The sequence below is a fragment of the Microcaecilia unicolor genome, chromosome 5, assembly GCF_901765095.1.
Source record: "Microcaecilia unicolor chromosome 5, aMicUni1.1, whole genome shotgun sequence".
NCBI lineage: Eukaryota > Metazoa > Chordata > Amphibia > Gymnophiona > Siphonopidae > Microcaecilia > Microcaecilia unicolor.
Genome location: NC_044035.1, coordinates 156,749,581 through 156,775,714, shown reverse-complemented (window position 1 = coordinate 156,775,714; position 26,134 = coordinate 156,749,581). Strand labels below are relative to the sequence as shown.

The 26,134-nt window shown below is 45.8% G+C and overlaps 1 protein-coding gene across 1 annotated transcript in view; it reads right to left on the bottom strand.

Moving 5' to 3' along the window:
* Nucleotides 1-26,134, bottom strand: part of LOC115470372 (arachidonate 5-lipoxygenase-like) — a 137,906-nt gene that overhangs the window by 56,759 nt on the left and 55,013 nt on the right. Inside the window, exons 5-8 of the mRNA XM_030203480.1 lie at nt 22,643-22,749; nt 20,413-20,585; nt 20,079-20,225; nt 1,614-1,817 (exon numbers count right to left, since the gene is read on the bottom strand). Of these exons, the coding sequence (XP_030059340.1) occupies nt 1,614-1,817; nt 20,079-20,225; nt 20,413-20,585; nt 22,643-22,749 (631 nt within the window). The remainder of the gene's footprint in view (nt 1-1,613; nt 1,818-20,078; nt 20,226-20,412; nt 20,586-22,642; nt 22,750-26,134) is intronic.

The following is a 26,134-nucleotide window of genomic DNA, read 5'->3' as shown; positions in this document are numbered from 1 at the left end:
ATAAAAGATGTATTGCCCACCCCCCCCCCCCCCTAATCTCTATGAGTTTGTTTTTTTTTAATTGGATGCCTGGTTTTCTTCCTGCTGACCCACTGAATCCTGGCTTCCCTCATTGCTCTTGGTTGCCACCTTGCATCTCTTGACTCTGCTGTCTGAGCCAGGTGTCCACCTCTCAGCTACTGCAGCAGTATCAGGTAGGCAGACCAGGATACAGTGGGTTAATATGAGTACATGCTCCTATATCTAGGGCAATTAGAACATATCCAGCTCTCCCACCCCATATGTGATCTTTGAGGTTTCAAGCTGAAGACAGGAAGCACCACATACAGCTGCGACTCTTGCTGAGCTGACAGGGCTCAGAGCATTTAGCTGGTGGAGCATCTCTTGTGGACTTTGCAGACATAGGATTGCCACAGATCTGCAATACACAAGTGACAGGAGAAATGTTATAGGGAATGGGAGAGCAGAAGCGGTAAAGGGAGGTGCCTGGCCTCAGGGTGAGCTGAGCAGGGAAATTGTCCAACCCTGTGGGGCTGGGGAAACACAAACAGAGAGGAATGAAGAGTAGGGGCACTGAAGGAATGGGTAAGCCAACTTGCTGAGGCAGGGAACTAGCTAAGGAGAGGTGAGAAAGAACACCCCTAAGGAGTGGAGGAAAACAGAAGGCTATGTTAACAGGAAGTGGGGTGTAAAGCAGATAAAGGAAAGGAAGTGGTGCAGGCAGAGAGCTATTAAACCCTCTGCTCTCAAATCTAAAAAGTTAACATGATGCCCATGCCGGAGGGGAAGAGTAAAAAGGGCAGAGGGAGTAAGGAGGTGAAGGAGAAAGAGAATAAGAAAGAGAAAGAGGAGGAAGAAGAGATTAGGAGAATGTGAAAGAAGCCAGCACAGCATTGAGACAGACATGCTTGCCCTGGGATTTGTAGCATGGAATGTTGCCACTATTTGGGTTTCTGCCATGTACTTGTGACCTGGATTGACCACTGTTGGAAACAGGATACTGAGCTAGATGGACTATTGGTCTGACCCAGTATGGCTATTCTTATGTTCTTAAGAGGTTGAGAGGAACATGGAGGAGACATGGAGAAAGAATATGGTGTGGTAGGACTGAAGAGAGAAAGACACTGTTGAGGACTGGCTTTAGTAGGCAGAGCAGTGGTGTGTACAGGAAGCAGGGCAAGAAGGGGAAGTTGAAATCTTAGGGTATGAACTGGGATTGACGAAAACTATGGCTTATAGCACTTTGAATACTTCCCTTGCTTCTGATTTGGCCACATGAGTCTTCTACATGTCCACATTACTTGCTTCATTCTTGACATATAAATATGGACTGGTCAGTCACACTTGCTCCATACTTTGTTTTTAATTTTATGCTGGGAGGCGGTTTTAAATTTGTGTTGAGTTCATGAATTCAGCACCTCCAATAATTTTCAAAAACTGACTCCTAAGTTTGCACATATGAGCTTTGTTAGAAAGTTGGCCTAAAAGTGCACATTTGTGTAAGTGAACTGCTAGTGAGTGAGCACTGGTGTGATTCCTGTTCAATGCCTCATGTCTCCTGTCCTCTGTTCTTCCTTTGTTAGTCTATAAATGTTCTTAAACCAGTAACCTACCTTGAAGAGTGGGTGCACTGCAGGTAAATGTCGGTACATGGCAATGCCAAACACCTCTGAGGTGAGGTGAGTGCGCAAGAGATGGGTGATTGTCTGATGAATGTGGAAGTCAGAGGAGCGAACCCAAATTTTGGCCAAGAGCCAGTCATATTTTGCATCTGAAGGAAGAAATATGGGGTTGTTGGGACCAGGCTTTTGATTGATCTGCAAAGTAAAAGAGAAATATTTTTAAAAATAAATTTTATAGTATAATAAGAAAAATATGAATGCATAGTGAGGGACATAGGTTCCTTTCACTTAGCCGCGTAGGTGCCTATGCTTGCCCAACGCAACCAAATTGGAGTTACTGCCCAATTACCGCGTAGCCCTTGCGGTAATTTCAATTTTGGAGCGCGTCCGAAAAATATTTTTTATTTTCTGGCATGCATAGCGGACGTGCACCAAGTGGCATCTGACGCGTGTAGGTCATTACCGCCCAAATTCTTCACCGCTAGGTCTATGGCTTGGCAGTAAGGTCTCAGACCCAAAATGGACACACAGCAATTTTGATTTTGCCGCACGTCCATTTTCGGAGGGGGGGAGGCCTTTTCTACAAGCGTGCTGAAAAATGAATTGGTGGGTGCTAAAAACCAGCGCCTACACTACCGCAAGCCATTTTTCAGCGTGCCTTTGTACAAGGACACCATAGTTGAGTAATTTTCAGTGGCATAATCGAAAGAGAAGGACGCCCATCTTCCAACACAAATCGTGAGATGGGCGTCCTTCTCTCAGGGCTGCCCAAATTGGCATAATCGAAAACTGATTTTGGGTGTCCTCGACTGCTTTCCATCGCGAGGACGACCAAAGTTCATGGGGGTGTTTCGGCAGTGTACCGAAGGCGGAACAGGGGCGTGGTTAACAGATGGGCGTCTTTGGCCGATAATGGAAAAAAGAAGGGCATCCCTGACGAGCATTAGGCCGACTTGGTCCAATTTCTTTCACGACCCTGCCTCAAAAAGGTGCCCGAACTGACCAGATGACCACCGGAGGGAATCGGGGATCACCTCCCCTTACTCCCCCCCAGTGATCACCAACCCCCTCCCACCCAAAAAAAAAAACAAATTAAAAAAACATTTTTTCCAGCCTCTATGCCAACCTCAAATGTCATACCCAGCTCTATCACAGCAGTATGCAGATCCCTGGAGCAGTTTTTAGTGGGTACTGCAGTGCACTTCAGGCAGGCGGACCCAGGCCCACCCCCCAACCTGTTTCACTTGTGGTGGTAAATGGGAGCCCTCCAAAACCCAACCGAAACCCACTGTACCCACATCTAGGTGCCTCCCTTTACCCTTTAAGGGCTATGGTAGTGTTGTACAGTTGCGGGTAGTGGGTTTTGGGGGGGGGGGGGTTGGCGAGCTCAGCATCCAAGGTAAGGGAGCTATGCACCTGGGAGCAATTTCTGAAGTACATTGCAGTGCCCCCTAGGATGCCCGGTTGGTGACCTGGCATGTGAGGGGGGACCAGTGCACTACAAATGCTGGCTTCTCCCACGACCAAATGGCTTGGATTTGGTCGTTTTTGAGATGGGCGTCCTCGGTTTCCATTATCGGCGAAAACCGAGGCCGCCCATCTCTAAGGTTGACCATCTCAACATTTAGGTCGACCATCTCTAAGGTTGACCTAAATGTTGAGATTTGGGCGTCCCCGACCATATTATCGAAGTGAAAGATGGACACCCATCTTGTTTCGATAATACGGGTTTCCCCGCCCCTTCACAGGGATATCCTCAGAGATGGGCGCCCTTAGAGATGGGCGTCCCCGTTCGAAAATGCCCCTCTTTGTAACAGGGTGCCTAGGAGGATAGGAACATACAGTAAATGCATGTGTGTCGCTTACTTTATAATCGGCTTGTTCAAAAATCATTACTCTAGATAGCAAATGTTATATCCAGTAAAAGTAGGACTTTCAGAGGTGACTCTCAGAAAAGCTGTTTACCGAGGGATATTCACCACAATCGCCTGTAGTCCAGTTCTTTAAGTACCCTTATTAAATTTAAATATTTAATTTCCTTTTATTTAAATTTTCAATGTTTATTATTTCAACGTTTTAATCTTCTCAATCCTGAACCAAAATTTTAAAGATGAGTATTTTATCTATATCAGATTGAAACATTGAAATGATAAAAAGAAGAGCTGGGGAGGAGTTGGAGGTATGTGCATAAGTTAGCAAAATATGAATGTATCCATATGGAGCACACGTTCATGGTTTTACCTGCCTCAGAACAAGTATAACCTTGTGAGAGAGCATTTGTGCACCAAAGGGGATCATTGCGGAAGCCTGTTTTTTAAAATTACATAAATACCTCTGTCGCTTTTATAAAATAAGCATAAAACAGGAGCATTTTTCAAAATTATTTTAGGTGCCATGTTACAAAATTACCTTCCACTTGTATGTGTACCTACTTTGTACAAGAATATTACCCCAAGGCAATTTTAGAAAAACCCACCTTTAACCATGCACACCCACTAGATGCAGTTCAGGCCTTTACCCCAAGGTGGTTAAGGGGCCCTTTTACAAAGGCACGCAAGGGCTTATGCGCATTCAGCACTTGCCAAATCAGCATTACCGCCTGGCTACCGCATGCACCGGGTGGTAATTCTGAATTTGGCGCATGCCGAAAACATATGGTAGAAAATAAACAGCAGTGGATGTGTGCTGTATGCCTACCACCCAGGTAGCGCATGAGACCTTACTGCTAAGTCAATGGGTGGCAGTAAAGTCTCAGGCTGAAAATGGACGCACGCTAGTTTTTATTTTGCTGTGCGTCCATTTTCCAGCCCCTTAAAAAAGGCCCTTTTTCCAGGATGAGATACAAACTGGCCTGGTGCGTGTCCAAAAGACGTGCTCACACTGCCGCAGGCCACTTTTTGCTGCGGCTTAGTAAAAGGGCCCCCTCAATGACCTACTTCCCCACTCCTCCATCATCTCCCTTTTCTTTCCTAGTTCTCCTCCAGCACCTCTCTCCCCATCCAGCATCCCCTTTCCATATCCAGCATCTCTTATTGCTTCCCTAGTTCCTCCCCTCAAGGTGTCCAGCATTTCCTTTTCACTTACCCTACCTATACCTACGACAGATAGCCAGAATCTCCCCTTTTCCCTCCTCCACAGGTGGTCAGCATCTCCCCTTCCCTCTCCCCCTAGGTGTGCAGGATCTAATCTCTCCTTCAGGGGCGTAGCCAGACAACAGATTTTGGGTGGGCCTAGGCAAGAAGTGGGTGGGCACCAAGGGCATCTTTTACTAAGGCACGCTCACGTTTTTAACGCACGCTAAAATTATGGGTGCGCTAAATGTTAGAGACGCCCATAGGAATGTATTGGCGTCTGTAACGTTTACTGCGCCCACAATTTAAACGTGCGCCAAAAAGGTGAGCGCGCCTTAGTAAAAGATCCTACAAGTGTTCTCCCCCCTCCACCACCCAAAAAAAATCTCCGCTAGTGGGAAAACGCTTCTTTCCACCTCGGCAGTCTGCAGCAGGCGTGTGCTGTAAACTCAGCATGTGCAGGTGCCAGTATCGAGGAGAGTAGCGTTTTTGTTACCATCAGGGGGAAGTCTTCAGCTGCCAGAGCTTGGGATCCCCACCAGCTACCACTAAAAGTGTGCTACTGTTTGGGTGGGCCTGAGCTCTAAGTCGGTGGGCCCCAGCCCACCCAGGCCCACCTGTGGCTACGCCATTGCTCTCCTTCCCTTCCCCTTCTCCCTTTCCAGCATCTTCCCCTCCATTCCCTATTCCCAGACCTGCTGCCACCTCTACCCCACCTCCACTGAAGCACAAGGCAGCAGCTAAATGATGCTCAAACCTAGGGCACCAGATTTTAGAGAAGATGGCATAGCTCATAAAGCACCACGAGCCTTTAAAAATGGAACACAGTTCTTTAATGAATGAGCCTTGACAAAAAGACCCGACACGGGCCGTGTTTCGGTGACTAGCACCTGCATCAGGGGTCCCCACGTCTCATATAGTAAAAGCTTTTACTATATGAGACGTGGGGACCCCTGATGCAGGTGCTAGTCACCAAAACACGGCCCATGTCAGGTCTTTTTGTCAAGGCTCATTCATTAAAGAACTGTGTTCCATTTTTAAAGGCCCGTGGTGCTGTTTTTTTTGTTTGGACTTTAGTTTGTACTTGGTTCCCTCTCTTTTGTTATATCCATAGCTCATAAAGCACCATTTTAAACAGACTCCCAGTGTGGCAACAGTTTTTTTAGCACAGTCCTGAGCTCATGTTGTACTGATCCCCTCCCGGATGAAATTTCCTGTTAGATGGGGTGGGACACAGTAGTGCATGAGCTCAGGGCGTGCCACTGCTGTGAGATCCCACTAAAAATGATGCTCACGAGCCACACTACCACCGTTCCAAACTCTGCTACTTTAGGTGGACAGCAATTCACCAAGTGGCTGTGTCGGCCCTGTTCCTTTCATTTCAAAAACTACATGAAACATGACCTTTCCTATTTCACTTGAGGTGATAGCACATCCCTAACTAACAGAGAAACAAAGGAGCTAAATGAGCACAACTTTGAACCTTGTAAGTGCTAGCCCCAGTTGTCAAGGCACCAGGGCAGCCCCTGTTTATCTGCATATCACTGATAAACAAAACTAAAGAAAGAGAGCTTTCAGCAACGGCGGCGTGATGCAACTGTCTGATGCATACTATGTTTTATGATACGGCATTTATGATGTGTTTGTAAAATGAACCACTGAGTTTAGGAGAACATGTAAATGTTAGCTCCAGTTGTTAGGTGTCAACCAAATGCACTTCTACTGAAAGCACACTGGGCCTCATATTCAGCACTATTTAACAGGCCAGGAAGGCTCCTGGCCAGTTAAATAGCACTTTGCTGGATAAGTGCTAATATTCAGTGTGAAATAGCCGCCTATCCATGAATATTCAAGCCTAGCCCTAAGTTTAGTGGTCAAATCCGACTGCATAAATAGGAGTCTTATCTTTGCCTGCTATTAACTTAACAGGCTAGTACTGAATATTCACATAGCCAGTTAAGTTAGAGCTGGCCAAAAAAACCCCTGGTTATTTAATACCGATCACCAGAAATGGCCTGGCATTGACTATCCAGGGTCAGTGCCAGTGGCGGCAGCTAACCATGCTGCCTGCCACCAGCTGATTATCAGGGGGATTGTAGATATCTGACCCATGGAGACAAAGTCCTTGAGCTCTTTTTATTTATTTATTATATATCAATGATGTAAGGCAAATAAATTTAGGACAGGCCATGCAAGGAGTGTAAGTTTAAAGCAGGCCTCCTAACTTATTCAGTGGGCATGTTAATAAATTGCACCAATTTTTTAAAGAGGGAAAGTTATTTCTACAGCGCTGTACACATTATATATACAGGTACTTTCTCTGTCCCTAGAGGGCTCACAACCTAAGTTTTTGTACCTGAGGGTTAAGTGACTTGCCCAAGGAGCTATAGGGGGAATTGAACCCAGGTTGCCAGGATCAAAGCTGACTGCACTAACCATTAGGCTACTCCACTCCAATAACAAATTCAAGCAGGGTTACTTGGAGCTCAGGCCTAGATGCACAAAACTGTAATGACCCTTTAACGGCCGCTGAACGATGAAATTTCCCACCGTCTCATGCATTAAGGGCCCTTTTCCGAAGCCGATAGCAGACAACGAAAACGGGATGCAAACGAGTCACTTCCAATTGAATATGAACAAATCGTAATGCACCACCATACCGACCTTACACGATTCATTACCGCAAAAGATTTAACGAGGAGTTGAAGCTGTCGTTCAGGCCACAGCTGTCAGACAAATCCATCGTAACACGTCAATGCACACAAAAATGGCACAAAAATACACCCCAAAACAATTTAATCACCTAGGAACACTTATGGACCAAAAATTGTGGGAACCACATGTTACACGCCACACACCTTGGACAACAATAAAATGCAGCATAAAGGAACAATAACATGGCAGCACCTTCGAAGCAAGAAAATGTGAAATGAAACAACAGGAGCATGGCTGCAAACTTATCATCTGTTTAGTAGGAAAACTACCCATAAAAAAGCAGAGTGCCTGAAACCACACGGTACACAGCGAAAGCAAAAAAAAAAAACATGTGGAAAACAACGCAATTTACTAAAAATCAAAATTTTAACTTTATAAACGTCTTTCTTATCAATTAAATATTGCAAGCACAGAGAACAACACACAACAATCAAGTCTCAGCGCTCGGTAGTTGTGATTTTAAAAAGCTGTGACTCGACTATTACACGCCGTGGATGCACGCCTATGACGTTACATACACGTAGGTTAGCCACGTTGATCCTTGCGTATGCATTTCCGAATGGATTTCCGAAATTTTCATGCATCTGACTTCTGAGTACCGTTCCGAAATTTTCTATGGTGCGTTTTTCCTGCATTGCGCGTACTTTCGAAATCGGTAAGCAGTTTTACGTTTCGAGATTTTTTACGAAGGGTTAATGCATCTGGGCCTCAGTCATCTGCTCTAGCACATCAGGTGACTCCCTAGAGTGGGATTTGAATCAACCACCTCTGGTTCTCTGCTCTGTTTTTCAGCTGGCTGCTCTAATCATTAGGCTACTCCTCCACAAGTTAGGACATTAGTTTTCCTTAAAAACTAACCCATGGAATGTACATGTGCATATTTACGCCTTCTCTCTAACGTGCATAGATTTTCAGGTTTATTTTGTGTGTGTGTATATATATATATATATATATAAGTCCCAACCTTGCCCAAGCCTCACTCCCAAGAACCCTTCCACTGAGTGTGGAGAACACATGTGCATACATAAAAGTTTAAACACATTCTCTGTGCACATGCACCAAGCTACAAAAGGCTTATGGCAGGGGTGCTCATTGTCGCAACCCAGTTAGGTTTTCAGGATTTCCACAATGAATAAGCATGGATCTATTTGCATACAATGGAGGTAATGCATGCAAATAGATCTCATGCATATTCATTGGGGAAATTAAAAAAAAAACTGACCGGGTTGCAGCCCTTGAGGACCGACATTTAGCACCCCTAGCTTATGGGGACTGCCACAAGTGTGATGGTGTCCATGGCAGGCTCTAGGCAGGGTGAATTTACCAGTGCCATTGTGAGGAAGTCTCTAGGATGCTGCCCCTCTTCTTTGTCAGTGCCACCTTAAAACTTACAGTCTCGTCCAGTGGGGAGTGACATGGGAAGGGTGGAGCTAGGAGGGCATAGTTCAGGAAGTATAAAATCTAATTAAGGCCATAGCTAGGTTAAGGAGGCCCAGAGGGAAGCAGTGATGCCCCATGGCATGCTTCTCCACCACTTATATATGAACTGCAACTGCTGCAGTCCAGTGGCGTAGCTACAGAGGGCCACGGGGGCCTGGGCACCCCCCCCCCCCAAATTGGCTCTGAGGTTCCTGGTTTAGCTGGTGGGGATCCCCAACCTCTGCCAGCTAAAGCATTTGTCCCGCACTGGCCTCGCATTGCCTGGCGCCCTTTTCTGTTTTCAGTCGCTGTGCACGCTCGTTTTAATGAAAGTGAGACAATGTGTCCCCCCCCCCCCCCTCCCATCAAGGTCTGGCTACGCCTCTGCTGCAGTCAAGTAGGCCAAACTCCACTTGGAACCTTGCAAATTTTGTACTTTGACATGAGTAATTGCTAGAGATTTCCCTGGTAACTCTTAGGAACCAGGCCAGGGAGAAGTAAAGTTGCTGCTGTACTGAGAGGCAATAAGGTATACAGTGACCCTGCAGAAGCAGGCCACATGAGGACATCGTTACATTTACTGACTAGTTTTATGTTGCCTTTTTCCTCATGCCTCTTTTTCTTTACCTGCAACTGCTATGTGGCTCTGTCTTACCTAGGCTCTGGGCTTGACCTTGTTCACGCTACTACAACCACTGAGGGTTAAGTGGCTTGTACAAGGGTGCAGAGAGCCACCATGAGATTTGAACCTAGGCCCTCTGGTTTCCAGTGCAGTCCTCCAACCATTAGGCTATACATCCACCTTAAACATATACCCCCCCCCCCCCCCCCCAATATTCAGCTGGAAGTGGTTGGCGCTTTTTAAACACTGATCGTCGCCCGCTAAATTATCCCCCGATATTCAGTGCAGGGCCATGTCTGGGCACCGACACTGAATATTGGGGAATAATTATGGGCGGGCTGGGTGCCAGAACTTATGCAGGCCCAGCCATTTCCAGTGACAGGCATTGAACATCCAGGGTTTTTTGTCCAGCTTTAACTTATGTGAATATTCAGCACTGACCAGTTAAATTAATAGTGGGCAAAGATAGGACAGCTATTTATGTGGTCTGATTTGCCTGTTAAACTTAGCCGGCCATATCGTGTGATAAAGCCACTTAGCCGCTAAGTGCTAATATTCAGCTGAGATAACAGACGATGTCACGCTGAATGTTAGTGCTTAGCTGGCTAAACGCTCTTTAACCAGCCAGGAGCTGTTCCTGGCTGGTTTTAATAGCACTGAATGTTGGACCCATAAGGTATAGAAAACCACTAAGTGTGGGGTTAGCACTGACACATGTAACTGTAACATTCTCACACACAAGGGCTAGAACTCTATAATTTATGCACACAATTGGCACTTAACTTTAGTCAACCTGTTCTAGAATGAGGAGGACCTGTTATAGAATGCCCCAATCACTCCCCTTCAATTAAACAATATACACATAGCAGTGGGAAAAGCACTTGGCATGTGATTTATAAAATACATCCACAAGTGCCTATTTTTACTGGTACATATACACACAACAACAAAAACAAGGAAAAAAATCCCTGCAGTATACCAAAGTAACTAAGAGGAGCAGGAAGGGGATGTTGACCGACCAAAAGGACGTCTATCCAGAGGTTGATTATAGCAGTAATTTATTATCGAGGTGCATACAGACTCGACACGGACCATGTTTCAGCAAGGATATTGCCTGCCTCAGGAGTCAAGTTTCTGTTGTACAGTTGTGGAAAAATATGATGGATCAAAAAAGTACACTGGTAAATCAGAGAGTACACTTCTCAATGTCCAGACTGCCAAAATGAGCCTTTTGGCAGTTTGGACATTGTGAAATGTAATTTCTGATTTAAGGTGCCTTTTGGGGAAGGGAAGGGAAATGAGACTTGATATACCACCTTTCTGAGGTTTTTGCAACTACATTCAAAGCGGTTTACATATATTCAGGTACTTATTTTGTATCAGGGGCAATGGAGGGTTAAGTGACTTGCCCAGAATCACAAGAAGCTGCAGTGGGAATCGAACTCAGTTCCCCAGGAACTAACCACTAGGCTACTCCTCCACTCAAGATTTGGCAATCTGGACATTAAGAAGTGTACTTTCTGATTTACCGGTATACTTTTTTGATCCATCATATTTCTCCACAACTGTACAACAGAAACTTGACTCCTGAGGCAGGCAATATCATTGCTGAAACATGGTCTGTGTCAAGTCTGTATGTACCTCGATACTCAATGAATTACTACTTTAATCAACCTCTGGATAGACATCCTTTTGGTCAGGCAGCATCCCCTCTCTAATCCTCTTATTTTCTTACATATACACACACAATTACACCTGCCTCAGAACAGGTGTAAATCTTTGAACCATCTTTCCATGAGGATAATTTTGTAAAAGATACATAGAAACATATGTTGCATTTACAAAATATAAGAAAACATTCGAGAAAACTTAAGAATAGCCATACTGGGTCAGACCAATGGTCCATCAAGCCCAGTATCCTGCAACCAATAGTGGCTAATCTAGGTCAATAGTACCTGGCAGAAACCCAATGAGTAGCGAAATTCCATGCTACCAATCCCAGGGATAAGTAATGGCTTTCTCCATGTCTATCTTAAAAGCAGATTAAGATAGACATGGAGATTAGCGTTTTCCCTCCAGGAATTTGTGCAAACCTTTTTTAAACATAGATACGCTAACCACTGTCATCACCTCCTCCGGCAATGAGTTCCAGAGCTTAACTGGTTGTTGAGTGAAAAAATATTTTCTCCTATTTGTTTTAAATGTATCAATATCAGGCTTATTTTTGAAAGAGAAGGGCGCCCATCTTCCGACACAAATCGGGAGATGGGCATCCTTCTCTCAGGGTCACCCAAATCGGCATAATTGAAAGCCGATTTTGGGCGTCCTCAACTGCTTTCCGTCACGGGGACAACCAAAGTTCAATGGGGGAGTGTCGGCACCGTAGCGAAGGCAGGACTGGGGCGTGCTTAAGAGATGGGTGTCCTCGGCCGATAATGGAAAAAAGAAGGGCATCCCTGACGAGCACTTGGCCGACTTTACTTGGTCCATTTTTTCTTGTGACCAAGCTGTGAAAAGATGCCCGAACTGACCAGATGACCACCGGAGGGTATCGGGGATCACCTCCCCTTACTCCCCCAGTGGTCACCAACCCCCTCGCACCCTAAAAAAACTTAATTTTTTTTTTTTGCCAGCCTCTATACCAGCCTCAAATGTCATACCCAGCTCCATCACAGCAGTATGCAGGTCCCTAGAACAGTTTTAGTGGGTGCAGTGCACTTCAGGCAGGCGGACCCAGGCCCATCCCCCCCTACTACTACTATTTAGCATTTCTATAGCGCTACAAGGCATACGCAGCGCTGCACAAACATAGAAGAAAGACAGTCCCTGCTCAAAGAGCTTACAATCTAATAGACAAAAAATAAATAAAGTAATCAAATCAATTAATGCGAACGGGAAGGAAGAGAGGAGGGTAGGTGGAGGCGAGTGGTTACAAGTGGTTACGAGTCAAAAGCAATGTTAAAGAGGTGGGCTTTCAGTCTAGATTTAAAGGTGGCCAAGGATGGGGCAAGACGTAGGGGCTCAGGAAGTTTATTCCAGGCGTAGGGTGCAGCGAGACAGAAGGCGCGAAGTCTGGAGTTGGCAGTAGTGGAGAAGGGAACAGATAAGAAGGATTTATCCATGGAGCGGAGTGCACAGGAAGGACGAGTGTGGAGAGATACTGGGGAGCAACAGAGTGAGTACATTTTACCTGTTACACTTGTGGTAGTAAATGTGAGCCCTCCAAAACCCACCCGAAACCCACTGTACCCACATGTAGGTGCCCCCCTTCATCCCTTAGGGATATGGTAGTGGTGTACAGTTGTGGGTAGTGGGTTTGGGGGGGTTGGGGGCTCAGCACCCAAGGTAAGGGAGCTATGCACCTGGGAGCAATTTGTGAAGTCCACTGCAGTGCCCCCTAGGGTGCGCACTGAAAAATGGACCTTCGCATGTCCAAAACACATGGCTACACTAGCGCAGGCCATTTTTCAGCGCACCTTAGTAAAAGGACCCCTAAGGAAATTGCTCTGGTCAATAGGGAAGACAAAGCTCAGAGCCTCAGCTGTAAATGCAAAAATGCACAGAAGGATGAGTGGGCATTGGGTCCATTTGTTTAACATGCCTTTACTATTGAAAGTATTTACAATCCAAAGAAAAGCAATGTGAAAAACAGATAAATCAATAGTAGTAGGCTGCTAAATACTCAAGTGTCAAGTTCAGAGTTCTTGGACTCCATACATATTCTGTTATTTTATTCTACTTTTAATCACATCTGCATTACAGCCCTCTTCAACTGAATTGGAAGCAAACCCTCAGCTAAAGATGAATTCACTACCTTGACAAAACTTTGAACAAATTCATCCTATACTGCTTTACAAAACCTACCGAACAAACACTAAGATGTCAATATTCAATGCAATTTAATCGGCCAGAAACAGCTGGGTTAAACCACTTGTCCAGGGCTACCTGGTCATTTTTAGTGGCATTTAACCGGTTAGTGCCACTGAATATTACCACAGACCACTAAAGTGAAAGCCAGCTATTTTGTGGGTGGTCCGGGGGTGGAGTCAGCACTTATGCAGTTAAGTGCTGATATTCAACTCTTAGAGGCAGATGCACTAAAGCTAAATGAGCCTTTAATGACCCTCCAACGAGGAAAATTTGATCCGTTGCATGCATCAAAGGGCTTTTACCGAGGAAGCCAGCAGCTAACGAAAACGGAATGGAGATGAGCAATTAGTGTGAAAACCCCATTGAAACGACATGCACTAACCTTTTCCGATTGCCTTTACGCAGGAAAAAGGCAGGAAAACTAACGAGAGGTCTGGACCTCTCGTTAGGACAGCTCTGTGCCAGGAAAAATCATTAAGTGAAAAAATAAACAAACTTTGAGCCAATCCCAGCGCATTAGCAGAGTTAAAAGCGCTGTGATTGGTCCAAAGGACGTCAGCAAACACATCAAACACATCAAATAAAAAAAATAAAAAAAGGATCGGGAGGGGGCAAGGGCGCTCATCAGGAGCGTCCTGTATGGACGGCCTTGCCCCCCCCCCCCCCACTGCTCCCCCCTTTCCGCCGCTCCCCCCCCCCCCCCCGAAAAAGCAAAATGCTAGCTGCCCCGGTCCCCCTCCCTTCCTGTTCCTGTGTTCTACAGAGCTAACTCCGCCTCCCGTCATTCTTGTGCCCCGTGCCCCGCCCCCGCTGCCCCCCCTGAGGTCGACTACGCCGCTCCCCCCCTCCACCGAGACCCCCCTCCCTATTAACGACCCGAGCAGCGCCTCTCACCTCTTTCAGAAGCGCTGCACAGGCAGGAAGATCTATTGTGTTGGTTGTAGAGTCTCCATGCGTCTCTTCTTCCCTGGCCCAGGCCCCGCCTCCTTCTGACGTAGGTTACTTACGTCAGAAGGAGGCGGGGCCTAGGCCAGGGAAGAAGAGACGTCATGGAGACTACAACCAACACAATAGATCTTCCTGCCCGTGCAGCGCTTCTGAAAGAGGTGAGAGGCGCTGCTCGGGTCGTTAATAGGGAGGGGGGTCTCGGTGGAGGGGGGGAGCGGCGTAGTCGACCTCAGGGGGGGCAGCGGGGGCGGGGCACGGGGCACAAGAATGACGGGAGGCGGAGTTAGCTCTGTAGAACACAGGAACAGGAAGGGAGGGGGACCGGGGCAGCTAGCATTTTGCTTTTTCGGGGGGGGGGGGGGCGGCGGAAAGTGGGGGGCAGCGGGGGGGGGGGGGGCAAGGCCGTCCATACAGGACGCTCCTGATGAGCGCCCTTGCCCCCTCCCGATCCTTTGTTTTGGGATTTTGCTGACCGGGTAGCCACGTGTATTTGTTGTGGGTTTTTTTTTTGTTTGTTTTTACGTTTGCAGCATGCGCAGAGCAGCCAGCAAAACGCTTGGCTGCTCTGCGCATGATTTAGGGGCCGATTACCGACGTGTATTGTGATTCTTTGATACATTGTACGTTTGAATACCGATCTGAGCATGTGTGACTTTTTTTTTTGGTGCATTCTTCGTTTTTTAAAAATCGTTAGGGACTTTAACGATTTTGATTTTTTTACGTTTGGTTGCTGCATCTGCCTCTTAAACGCCTAAGTTAACCAGACCAACTGGATCACATAAACTCTTTATTCAGTTTCACTTAGGCGGTTAAGTGCTGAATATTTGACTTAATCAGATAAGTGGAGTGGAGGAGTGGTCTAGTGGTTAGAGGACTGGTCTTGCAATCCAGAGGTGGCCGGTTCAAATCCTGCTGCTGCTCCTTGTGATCTTGGGCAAGTCACTTAACCTTCCATTTCCTCAGGTACAAACTTAAATTGTGAGCTCTCTTGGGACAGAGAAATATCCAGTGTACCTGAATGTAACTCACCTTGAGCTACTAGTGAAAAAGGTGTGAGCAAAATCTAAATAAATAAATTAAATTAAATTAATTAAGCAATAGCCAGTTGCACAAACACAGATACTCAGTGCCTGTGCCCGGATATGACCCAGCATTGAATATCCAGACATAACACTGGCAACAGCCAAAAAAAACACTGCCTGCTGACAGCTGAATGTTTAGCCCTTTATTCCTAACTAGCCATTAAGCCCGTAAAAACGGGCGAGTAAAGCCCGTAAAAATGGGCGAGTATTGCAGCCCTCCTCTCTCCCCTGGCCTCACCCCATCCACCGATCCTCCCCCCCCATATCCAGCGACCCTCCTCTTTCCCTTGGCCTCTCCCCTCCCCCCATGTCCAGCAACCCTCCTCTGTGCCCTGCTCTCACCCCAAAGTCCAGCAACCATGGCCTCTCCCCCCTGCCCTCCCCCCATGTCCAGCTACCGTCATCGCCGCCGCTCCCTTCCCCCTCCATGCTGGGCCCCCTGCACTGACCTGACAGCGCCTCTCACCTCCATGTGAAAGCACTACAGGCAGCAGCAGATTGCTCTGCTACTGCCTGCAGCGCTTCCACAAGGAGGTGAGAAGCGCTGTCAGGTCAATGCAGGGGGCCCGATACAGGGGGGGGGGGGGGCTGGGAGCGGCGGCGGCGGGGATGGGGGGGGGGTGGAGGTTGTTTTGCGCGATGTTCCTTTCCAGGCGGCAGCGTCGTCGTCCAACAATTCGACTCCGTTTCCCTCTCTGTTCCACCCTCTGACATCATGACGTCTTGACGCGAGGGTGGGACAGAGAGGGAAGTCTGTACTGCGCATTTGCAAGTGAGTACGGTCACTTGCCATTTATATGTTTGATAAAACTTTCCTAAGTCTACACAACATTCTATGGAGTCCTTTTACTAAGGCACACTAGAAAGTAGCTGGCGCGGCGCGGCGCTGCGATGAGTGCATGGGTTTGTCGCATGCTCCAGCCATTTTCTAGTGTGGATGAAAACTGGCCGTGGGTGGTATTTTTTTGATATTACCACTGGGAGCCCTTATCACAACCTATTTAGAAGGTGGCAAGAGCTCCCATGCTACTCCTGTGCTAATTGGTTAGCGTGTGGTAATGTGTTGGCACTACTCGATTAGCACAGGCATGCCTATTCTCTGCCCCTAGACACGCCTCCCACCCTGGAAAATAAAAAATATTTTTTACCACAGGAATAGCGCACGCTGATGGACAAACTACCACAGGAGGCCTCAGCACATCCCGCTGTAGTGCCGTTTTACTGTGTGGTAGGCCCACGTTAGGCCTACTGCGCCTTAGCAAAAGGGCTCCTATATCTTTGCCAACAAACACAATATTTCTTTCAACTCCTTCAAAAGAAAAGTTCTCTGTTTTTTCTCTGCATAATGAAGAGCCATTTTGTCCTCTGTCATCTCTTTGATTTTTCTTTCTTATCAAGAGAGTAGCCAGACCTGCCATTTTGGGTGGGCCCTGAATTAACATGGGTGGGCTTTTCTCACCCCCGTACATGCATGCAATTTTTTTAACTTTCCCTCTGCCCCTGCTATCGTCACCTTTCTCCCTTCTGCCCAGCATCTGCTCCTCTCTCCCTCCCCAGTCTACCTCCAAGCTGATACCGGCAGGAATTCCAGTAAGCAATCTGCACCAGCCCTGCAGTCTTGCATACCTGCCAGTGAAGAAACAGGAAGTGACATCATTGAGGGCAGGATTCAGTAGAGGAAAGCCTGCAGAGCTGGCACAGGTTGCTTACAGGAATCGCTGCTGGCAACGGCTCAAAGGTAGATGGGGATGGAGGGGGTTCTCAGAGAGAGATGGATAACTGCCGTGAAAAGGGGGGGGGGGGGGGGACAGAGAGAGAGGAGTGAAGCACCTCCAATGAGATGCTTTGGGGCTACTAGACTGGGTGAACCTGAGGCAAGAGTGCCCACCTTGGCCCACCGGTAGCTACATCACTGTTTCTTATCACTCTCAATCAAATGCTTGCTAAAGATCCTGCACTTATTGCCACTTCTAAAGCTAAGTCCCAAGCCTCCGCTCTATTTTCCACCCTTCTGACCTGCGCCATGTCTTTCCTACTGCACTACTCTTCCAGTATTTTATCATCATTGACCCTGGTCAGACTATTCAGGCCTATCTGACTGGTCAGACTATTCAGGCCTATCTGATTGGACTCTGATCAAACCTGAATTCTGCCCTAACAATTGATCTGAGCAAGGCATTTCTATCCCCCTTACTTCCTCAATACAATTTTTCCACCCAAACCACACAAAGAATTCACCTCTTTCAAATCTATGCATGCTGTGGTATACACATGTAAATATCAGGGCTGCAGAAACAGTACACCAAACCAGGGACGTATCTGCGTGGGGCCACAGGGGCCTGGGCCCCCGCAGATTTTGGCCTGGACCCCCCTACCACCGCCAACCCGTCGCTGATCTTTGCTGGCGGGGGACCCCAACCCCTGCCAGCCGAGGTCCTCTCTTCCGTTGCAGCAGGCTGCCTGCAAGCTGCAAAGCTTCCTGTTCTTCTGAGTCTGACGTCCTGCGCGTTGTATGTGCAGGACGTCAGACTCAGAAGAACAGGAAGCTTTGCAACTTGCAGCCTGCAACGAAAGCGAGGACCTCGGCTGGCGGGGGGTTGGGGTCCCCCGCCAGGAAAGGTAAGTGACGGCAGCGGGGGAGGGTTGGCGGCAGGAGGGGGGTGGAGAGAGTCGTTGGTGGCAGGGGGGGGGGGCTAAAATGTGCCCCCTCCCTCTGGCTCTGGCCCCTCCTACCGCTGGAGTCCAGATACGCCTCTACACCAAACCTATGAATCCGAATCCTCTATTTTTCTACTGTCCGACTCCAACTCCAGCTCTGACTTCAACTCCTACTGATATTAGGCTTTAAAGTTTTGGTTTTGGATCTAAAGTACTGGTACATATAACTTTAGATCCAGGACAAAGGTATGTATATATAAGTATAAAACAATAAATTTACCATATATTATAATGTTCTTTTTTTTTTTTGAAGCTGGAGTCAGAGTTGGTATATTTTTACTGACTCTGACTCCACCCAAAATTGCTTCCAACTCTGACTCTACTCCACCGCCCTGGTAAATGTCAGTTTTTCTAAAATTGCTACTTACACACATACAGCAATTCACATGTGTTAAACCTGCTAGTCACACATTCAAATGCTTTGCCCCCCCCCCCCCCCCATAATGACCTCCATGTATAGCAACCATTAAGTAAGCTATATGGTTCAGTCAGTAGGTTTCACAGTAGGATTTGCAAGAAAATAAAATATTCATCTTCATCACTAATAGCCTGCTGAACAATTTCCATACTGTTCGCCTCTATGTGGTCACTTACTGTTAGTTCAGGACCCCCGAGAAGTATACTCCCAACGTTCCTACGAGCTTGTCTCTCAGAGTTCTCCTATTCTTTCTAGAGTTCCTTCTATCATCAGCTGATATAGACACAGTGTAAGTGCTCCAGTTTGCCATACAGTGTGGTATTCACTAAGCGAAAGACTAGGAAACTAAAAACGAATCACATCTTTATAAACCATTATGCTTGTTTCTGTGGACAGAGCACTAAGACTAGGCCTGCAATTGGTGAACGAGAACAAAATGAATAAAGAACATGGTAGGTCAACCAATGTGAATCATTGAATGCAATGCCCAGGCTGAGCAAAGTCACTGTGTACAATCTGGGCACTGTGGTCAATCACTGGATCTGTGCTGATGAATATGACAAAAGAAGTGTGCCATTGACTATGACTCAACACACCTAGGCAGCATATCAAAGAGTAACACAGATATCCCAAGTCACTTGCATCTCATAAGATAAATATTCTCTCTCGTACTCTCCTAGGAGAGCTGAAACTTCTAGCAAGATAGGGAAAAGCAGAGCTAGGGATGTGCTGATGAGAGGTGCAAGTTTAAGCTCTCTGTTAACTGCTGTAAAGAGAGGTGCACATACTGCAGTGGACCTTCTAAAGCCTGGTCAAATCTTGCATGCCTTCTAATAACTGATCACATACTCGTATGACATACCCCTGTGCAGGGCCAGTCTTAGGCAGGGGCGACAGGGGCGGTTGCACAGAGCCCCACACTCCTAGAGGCCCCGCATGTCTGGCACATCTATCCTCCTGTCTCGGAACAACTCCCTGCTCTATTCCTTATTGTGCATCCATATTGTAGTAGAGAGCATCAGGCTGTGGCAGCGATTTTCATATCCTGTCAGCTGCCGAGCCCAGAGCCTCCTTGCTGTTGTGTCCCGCCCTCTTTTGATATGTCTTCCTGCTTCTGCAAGGGCAGGATGTAGCAGCAAGGAGGCTCCTGGGTTCGGCAACTGACGGGATATAAAAATGGCTGCCGCTGTCTGCCGCTCTCTACTGTAACGTGCTGGATGCACATCAAGATATGGGGTGAGGTGGGGTTCCGAGAGCTCTAAACCTCCTTTTAAACTCTGATAAAAAATGGCTTATGGTGGTGGACGCAGGCCAGGGGAGCACAGAGGGGTAGGTGGAGGGTCCCACTGAACTGGTCTGCACAGGGCCCAGCAATTGCTAAGACCAGCCCTGCCCCTGTGTGCTCATCCACTCAGTCATGTGCAATACCTTTAGTTTTTCATATTAATCCTCAAAAACATGTTCAACCCCCCCCCCCCCCTTCCCCAAATCATTCACATACCATGAACTGTCAATTATATTCCACCATCTCCGCTACCACCACCACCAATTTCTCTGGTCTGTGTGAGAAAGCACCATGAAAATTAAGCTCACCTGGATAGCAATGGGCACGATCTTGTTTTCCATGTTCTTGTACAGCAGACAGATGGGAGCTGCCAAGTACTGTATTGTGCAGGGATCCGTTGCATTGGCAGAGATGCCATCAAGAAGCTCATAATCCACTATGAAGATATTCCCCTGCTACAGAAAAGAATGCACAGCCATGTCACCATTCAGAATGAAATCATTTCATTTTCTGTCGCTACGACTTGTCGTTTCCAAAGTGCTACTAGGTGTACGCCGCGCTGTACGGATACATTTAGTCCCTCCTCCACAGAGCAGTGATGCGTGCCATTTGGGTGCAAATTTTATTTCTTTAATGCTATACCTGTATCTCCTCTTCCAGTGATAGGTTCCTCTCAAGGCTGCAATCTACCATCTCGGTGGTCACAGGAAAATTCTGGGGGATTTCCTTGCACTTCTTGATCAGGACAGGATTGCAGCCATTCAGAAACTGGTAGCCAAACATGAAATCTTCCTGCCAGTGTTGCATGACATATTCTGCAGAGGCACAAGAACAGCCACAGCCATAAACTTCTGGCCTTCGAACTCCCTAGTAGAATAATCGGTGTCTAAAACAGGATACCTCACAGGACTCATGTGAAAAAAATATCAGTATTTTGGTTGCAATTTTCAAAGTGCCTGCATTAGGACACATTCTGTGCGTACGTTTAACCCATGAACTTTGCACAATTTTCAAACAATTAAAAATCACCATGGGTACAATATGCTTGCAGACATTTCCATCTGTGTTACATGTCAGCATGTTTTTCATGGAAAACAGTGCACATTACTTTACTTCCCTGACCATTTCACACCCCTGGAAATTCCTCCTAATGAGGAGTGGCCTAGTGGTTAGAGCACCGGTCTTGCAATCAAGAGGTGGCTGGTTCAAATCCCACTGCTGCTCCTTGTGATCTTGGGCAAGTCACTTAATACTCCATTGCCTTAGGTACAAACTTAGATTGTGAGCCCTCCTGGGACAGAGAAATATCCACTGGACCTGAATGTGACTCACCTTGAGCTACTACTGAAAAAGGTGTGAGCAAAATCTAAATAAATAAATAAACCAGGGATGTAGCTGGGACAGATTTTGGGGTGGGGCTTAAGGTTAATTTGGGCAGTGCAGATGTTAACACCACCTCCAGTTCTCTTCTCAGTGGCCTATGCTGCTGCCACTGACTGGGTGGACCGGACTCCAAAGTTGAGGAAGGAATTCATGACCCACCCAGGCCCTCATGGCTATGTCCCTGCTATTAACATAGCTAAAAGCGTACACATTGTTCCATGCTGAGGGCAGTTTTCAGGTGGCCAGTTTCTATTGCTAAAGCACTTGTCATCCATGTAGATGGCTTTGGAAATTTCCATCTTTATGTTTAGTGCAAGGGGGGACTGAGAGATAGGAGCATCTGAAGGTGTGAAAGTGAGCTGTGGGGGAGATTCTGGGAACAAATGGAATCTGCAGGTGGGAATACAGGTGTATTTAGATGTAAGAAGTCCTGGGAGGCACCTTTGCTTATAAAGGACCACTGCAAAATGAGAGTTCATGAGTCTATATATGAGAGGGAGAAGCGTTAAAATTAAATGGCAAAATAGATAGGGGTGGTGTTTCTGGATATAATGAGGCACAGTGGAAGGAGGTGCATGTATATATAAACTAACCCTGCAGGTGAAGGGTGCTTTTGACTACAAGGCAACATGACAGGAAAGGCTAATGGGAAACCATGGTTTCAGAAGAGCATGCCTCTTATGTAAGGAAAGTTAGAGAGGGAGGTTTGCTTCTAGGTGTTCAGTGGTGGATTTCCTTGGCATAAACAGTTGGTCCAAAGCATTGTAAATTTTAAAATTAGTTGATCACCATATAATGCACTAGGGATTACAGTACCAAACTCTGGAACTCATTACCCAAATATAGCAGACACTCAGTTGAGTATATGTCGTTTAGAAGTTTACTTAAAGCCTACTTCTTTAGATCTATGTTCAGCAAATATGTAAAGAGTTTTTTTCAATAGTAGTATTCTTATTTTAATACTAATTGTCTTGTAATGCTTCTTAATTTGTTATATAAAGTGCACTGAACGTGAGGTTTCTTGGGAAAATGTGGGGTAGAAATGTCATAATAAATTATAACTAGAGGATTAATAGTCCAGGTTTCATTCCAGTTGAGTGGAGGAGTAGCCTAAGGTTAGCTCAGTGGACGGAGAACATGGGGATTTGAGTTCAGTTCCCACTGTGGCTCCTCGAACCCTGGGCAAGTTACATAACTCTCCATTGCCCCAAGTGCAAAAAAGTTAGACTGTGAACCCACTGGGGACAGGGCAAGTAGCTACATATAATAAATGTGAATTGCTTTGGTTGTACCACAAAAAGGCAGTACATCAAATGCTTGACCCTTTACCTACCAGTGAAAATGATTCACTTAGATCATTTGCTCTTGGTAAGCTCTATGTAGAAGGACATCAAGCAATAAAGGCTACTGGGTAGATTAAAGCAGGTAGCATACTGGTAGAGTTTTTATCGCTTTCTCTTGCATGTAGTCTCAAAGACTGAAAGCTCACCTGAAATTGTGTTACTAATCCGAACAAAGATCTGCTCAAAATCTGCAAAGTCACTCCATGAAGACTGGAACATGTGCATAAAGCGATTCACACAGAGATTCTCTATCCTGTTAAGAAAAATCCTGGTTAAAGCACAATATTTGGGATATAGACATACTGTGATAGAGAGAAAACAGTTGCAGGACAATACACTGGGGGACAATATTCAGAAAGGCAGCCACTGACTATCTTTAACCCGGTACTCGACAGCCCTGAACATCTAGATAGCACTGCTCAATATATGACCCTACTTCAATGGATAATTTATCCATTATTGTTTTTCATGAGCGATAACTGACCTATTGCTTCTTCTGTTGAAAGGGATCTGTAGGTTCCTGAGATTGTTAGTCCACTTTAATGTCTGCATTTATTTAGGAGTCAAGCTTGCACTTTGATACACTTGTGTTGTGTCAAAAAAGCAAACAGGATGCTGGGAATTATTAGCAAAGGGATGATGAATAAGACCAAAATTACTATTATGCCTCTATATCACTCCATGGTGCGACCTCACCTTGAGTATTGCGTTCAGTTCTGGTCACTGTATCTCGAAAAAAGATATAGTGGAATTAGAAAAGGTTAAAAGAAGAGGGAACAAAATGATAAAGGGGGTGGAACTCCTCTCACATGAGGAAAGGTTAAACAGTTTAGGGCTTTTCTGCTTGGAAAAGAGACGGCTGAGGAGAGATATGATTGAGGTCTACAAAATCCCGAGTGGTGTAGAACAAGTAGAAGTGAACTGATTTTTTACTCGTTTCAAAAGTACAAAGACTAGGGGACACTCCAGGAAGTTATATGGAAATACCTTTTAAACAAATTGGAGGAAATATTTTTTCACTCAATGAATAGTTAAGCTCTGGAACTCTTTGCCGGAGGATGTGGTAAGAGCAGTTAGCATATCTGGGTTTAAAAAAGGTTAGGACAAGTTCCTGGTGGAAAAATCCATAGTCTGCTATTGAGACAGACATGGGAGGCTACTGCTTACCCTGGGATTGGTAGCATGGAATCTTGCCACGATTTGGGTTTCTGCCAGGTACTTGTGACCTGGCTTGGCCACTTTTGGAAGCGGGATACTGGGCTCAATGAACTATTGGTCTGACTCAGCATGGCTATTCTTATGTTCTTGGTTAGATTGTTTCTGCCTTATTTATTGTCTCCCCTTTGGGAATGCTGTGCCCTCCTTACAATGAAATTTAACTTAGAAGGCTGTGTACTGAAGCTTTTTTTCCTTCTTTTTATAGCTTTGTAGTTTCATGTTGCCCTCAAGTTTCCTTTTCTGTGTAATATTTGCATATGAATTGTTTGAAATTGCTTAAAATATATCTACTACCAAACTATAAAGGCAAGAAGGAAAATAATGAGAACAATTCTTTAAGGAGGAAAGACTTCAGAAACTCTGTATTCACTGTATATACTCGTGAATTACAGACTGTTATCAATCTCAAGCATATTTCACCATCAAGATCATGATACAGGTTCCTCATTAGTCAAAACCTCCGCTAACATAATCTGTACTATAACTCTGGTTTTAATTTGTCTTAAAACCAAAATACTGAATAATAACACCTATCTGGGCTATGTGTGGATTGGAGGGTGTGCTCGACAGAAAGTTTCTGTTTCCCAAATGCTTCATCGGGAGCTCCGCCCTCGAACGTCAGATATTGCCCTACAGGGAGCTGGTCAGTCCTACTCCAACCCTGTAGTAATTCTCAGGGGCAAGTATCAGCAATTGGGTTAAATAAAATATATTTTAAAACTACGGGGCAATTCTATAAAATGGCACCTAGAGGTAAGTGCTACTTATGTGTATCAAAGGCACTATTCTATAAGGTAGTGCCTATCTGCAAGGGGTGAACATGTGGGTGGATGATGAGAGGGCCATGGGCATGTCTCCCAGTTAGGTGCATAATTTATAGAATGCTGTCAACTGTGTGTGTCACTTGGTGCACTTAGGCATGTCCCATTGACATGGCATAAGAGAGAACACCTACAAATGGACACGCCAATGCAAAACTAGTATTCTATAATGGAATTTTGGCGCCAGGATGCCATTATAGAATTTGCACTAAGTGCGTGACAGAAGTGCTACATTCATCCTCGGGGAGGAAAGAGAATTGTCACCGTGGTGGTCCTGCTAGCCAGTTCATTGTGATTCCAACCTCTGGCCAGTAAGGATATCTTTGCGCCACCCATGCATGAGGAGCAACAGAGACTGCCAGGGGTGGGGGGGGGGGGGGGGGGAAGAGCTAGTTACAGAACATTATAGATAATACAGAGAACAAAACTGACTTTCACCACTGAAGAAACATTTTAGAATGCACTCAGGTGCTTTTAGCCTATATGTACATTTGAAAATGCATTGCACATGTGTCTTTCCTACCCCCTCCCCCAATGCTGAACACAGTCACAGGATTAAAAAGTTAAGAGTACTCACACCATTTAAAGTCATTTTTAGCCAGCTAGAGTGTAATTTTAGGTCAAGCTATTTCACCCAGAGAAGTTGCTATTTACTAAGGTAAATGACTTTGAAAATTGTCTCTCACATATGCTGTATTAATAGCCAGGAACTGCTCCATACAGAGGAAGTGATAAGGCACTATTTACTAGAGTGTGTTAGATGTTTAATGGAAGTTTCAAGTTGGGTGCTGTTTGCAGAATAGTGAGTGGCTTGAGGATTTAAACCAACTGAAACCTGGTGTAAATCCTCCCATGTAAATTAGGTACAGCTTCTCCAAATTCTACAGTACAACACATGTGTAGTGAACAACCCCTGCCCCTACCAGGAGGAAATATTTTTTTACTCAACGAATAGTTAAGCTCTGGAACTCTTTGCTGGAGGATGCAGTAACAGTGGTTAACTTATCTGAGTTTATAAAAGGTTTAGGCAAGGTCCTGGAGGAAAAGTCCATAGTCTGCTATTGAGACAGACATGGGATGGGGAAGCAACTGCTTGCCCTGGGATTTGTAGCATGGAATGTTGCTACTATTTGGGTTTCTGTCAGGTACTTGTGACCTAGCTTGGCCACTGTTGGAAGCAGGATACTGGGCTTGATGGACAACTGGTCTGACCCAGTATGGCTACTCTTCTGTTCTTATGTTCTTACGAATTGCACTTAGCAAGATGCAAGCACAAATCCAAACTGTTGCCAATTAACACCAATAATTGTTTATTTATTTTATTTTATTTATTTGTTACATTTGTATCCCACATTTTCCTACCTATTTGCAGGCTCAATGTGGCTTACATAGTACCGTAGAGGCGATCGCCAGTACTGGTTTGAACAAATACATAGTGAGGTTATGATAGAGTAAAGTTCATGTGTGACAAACACATTGGGAATCATAAGGAGGAAGAGTTAAGTTATGTCCAGTTCTAGCTTTGGTTTCGTTATGTCGCAGGGTTAAGGCATTTAAGTTGGATTGTTAGGGTATGCCTTTTTGTTAGCATCCATTTGG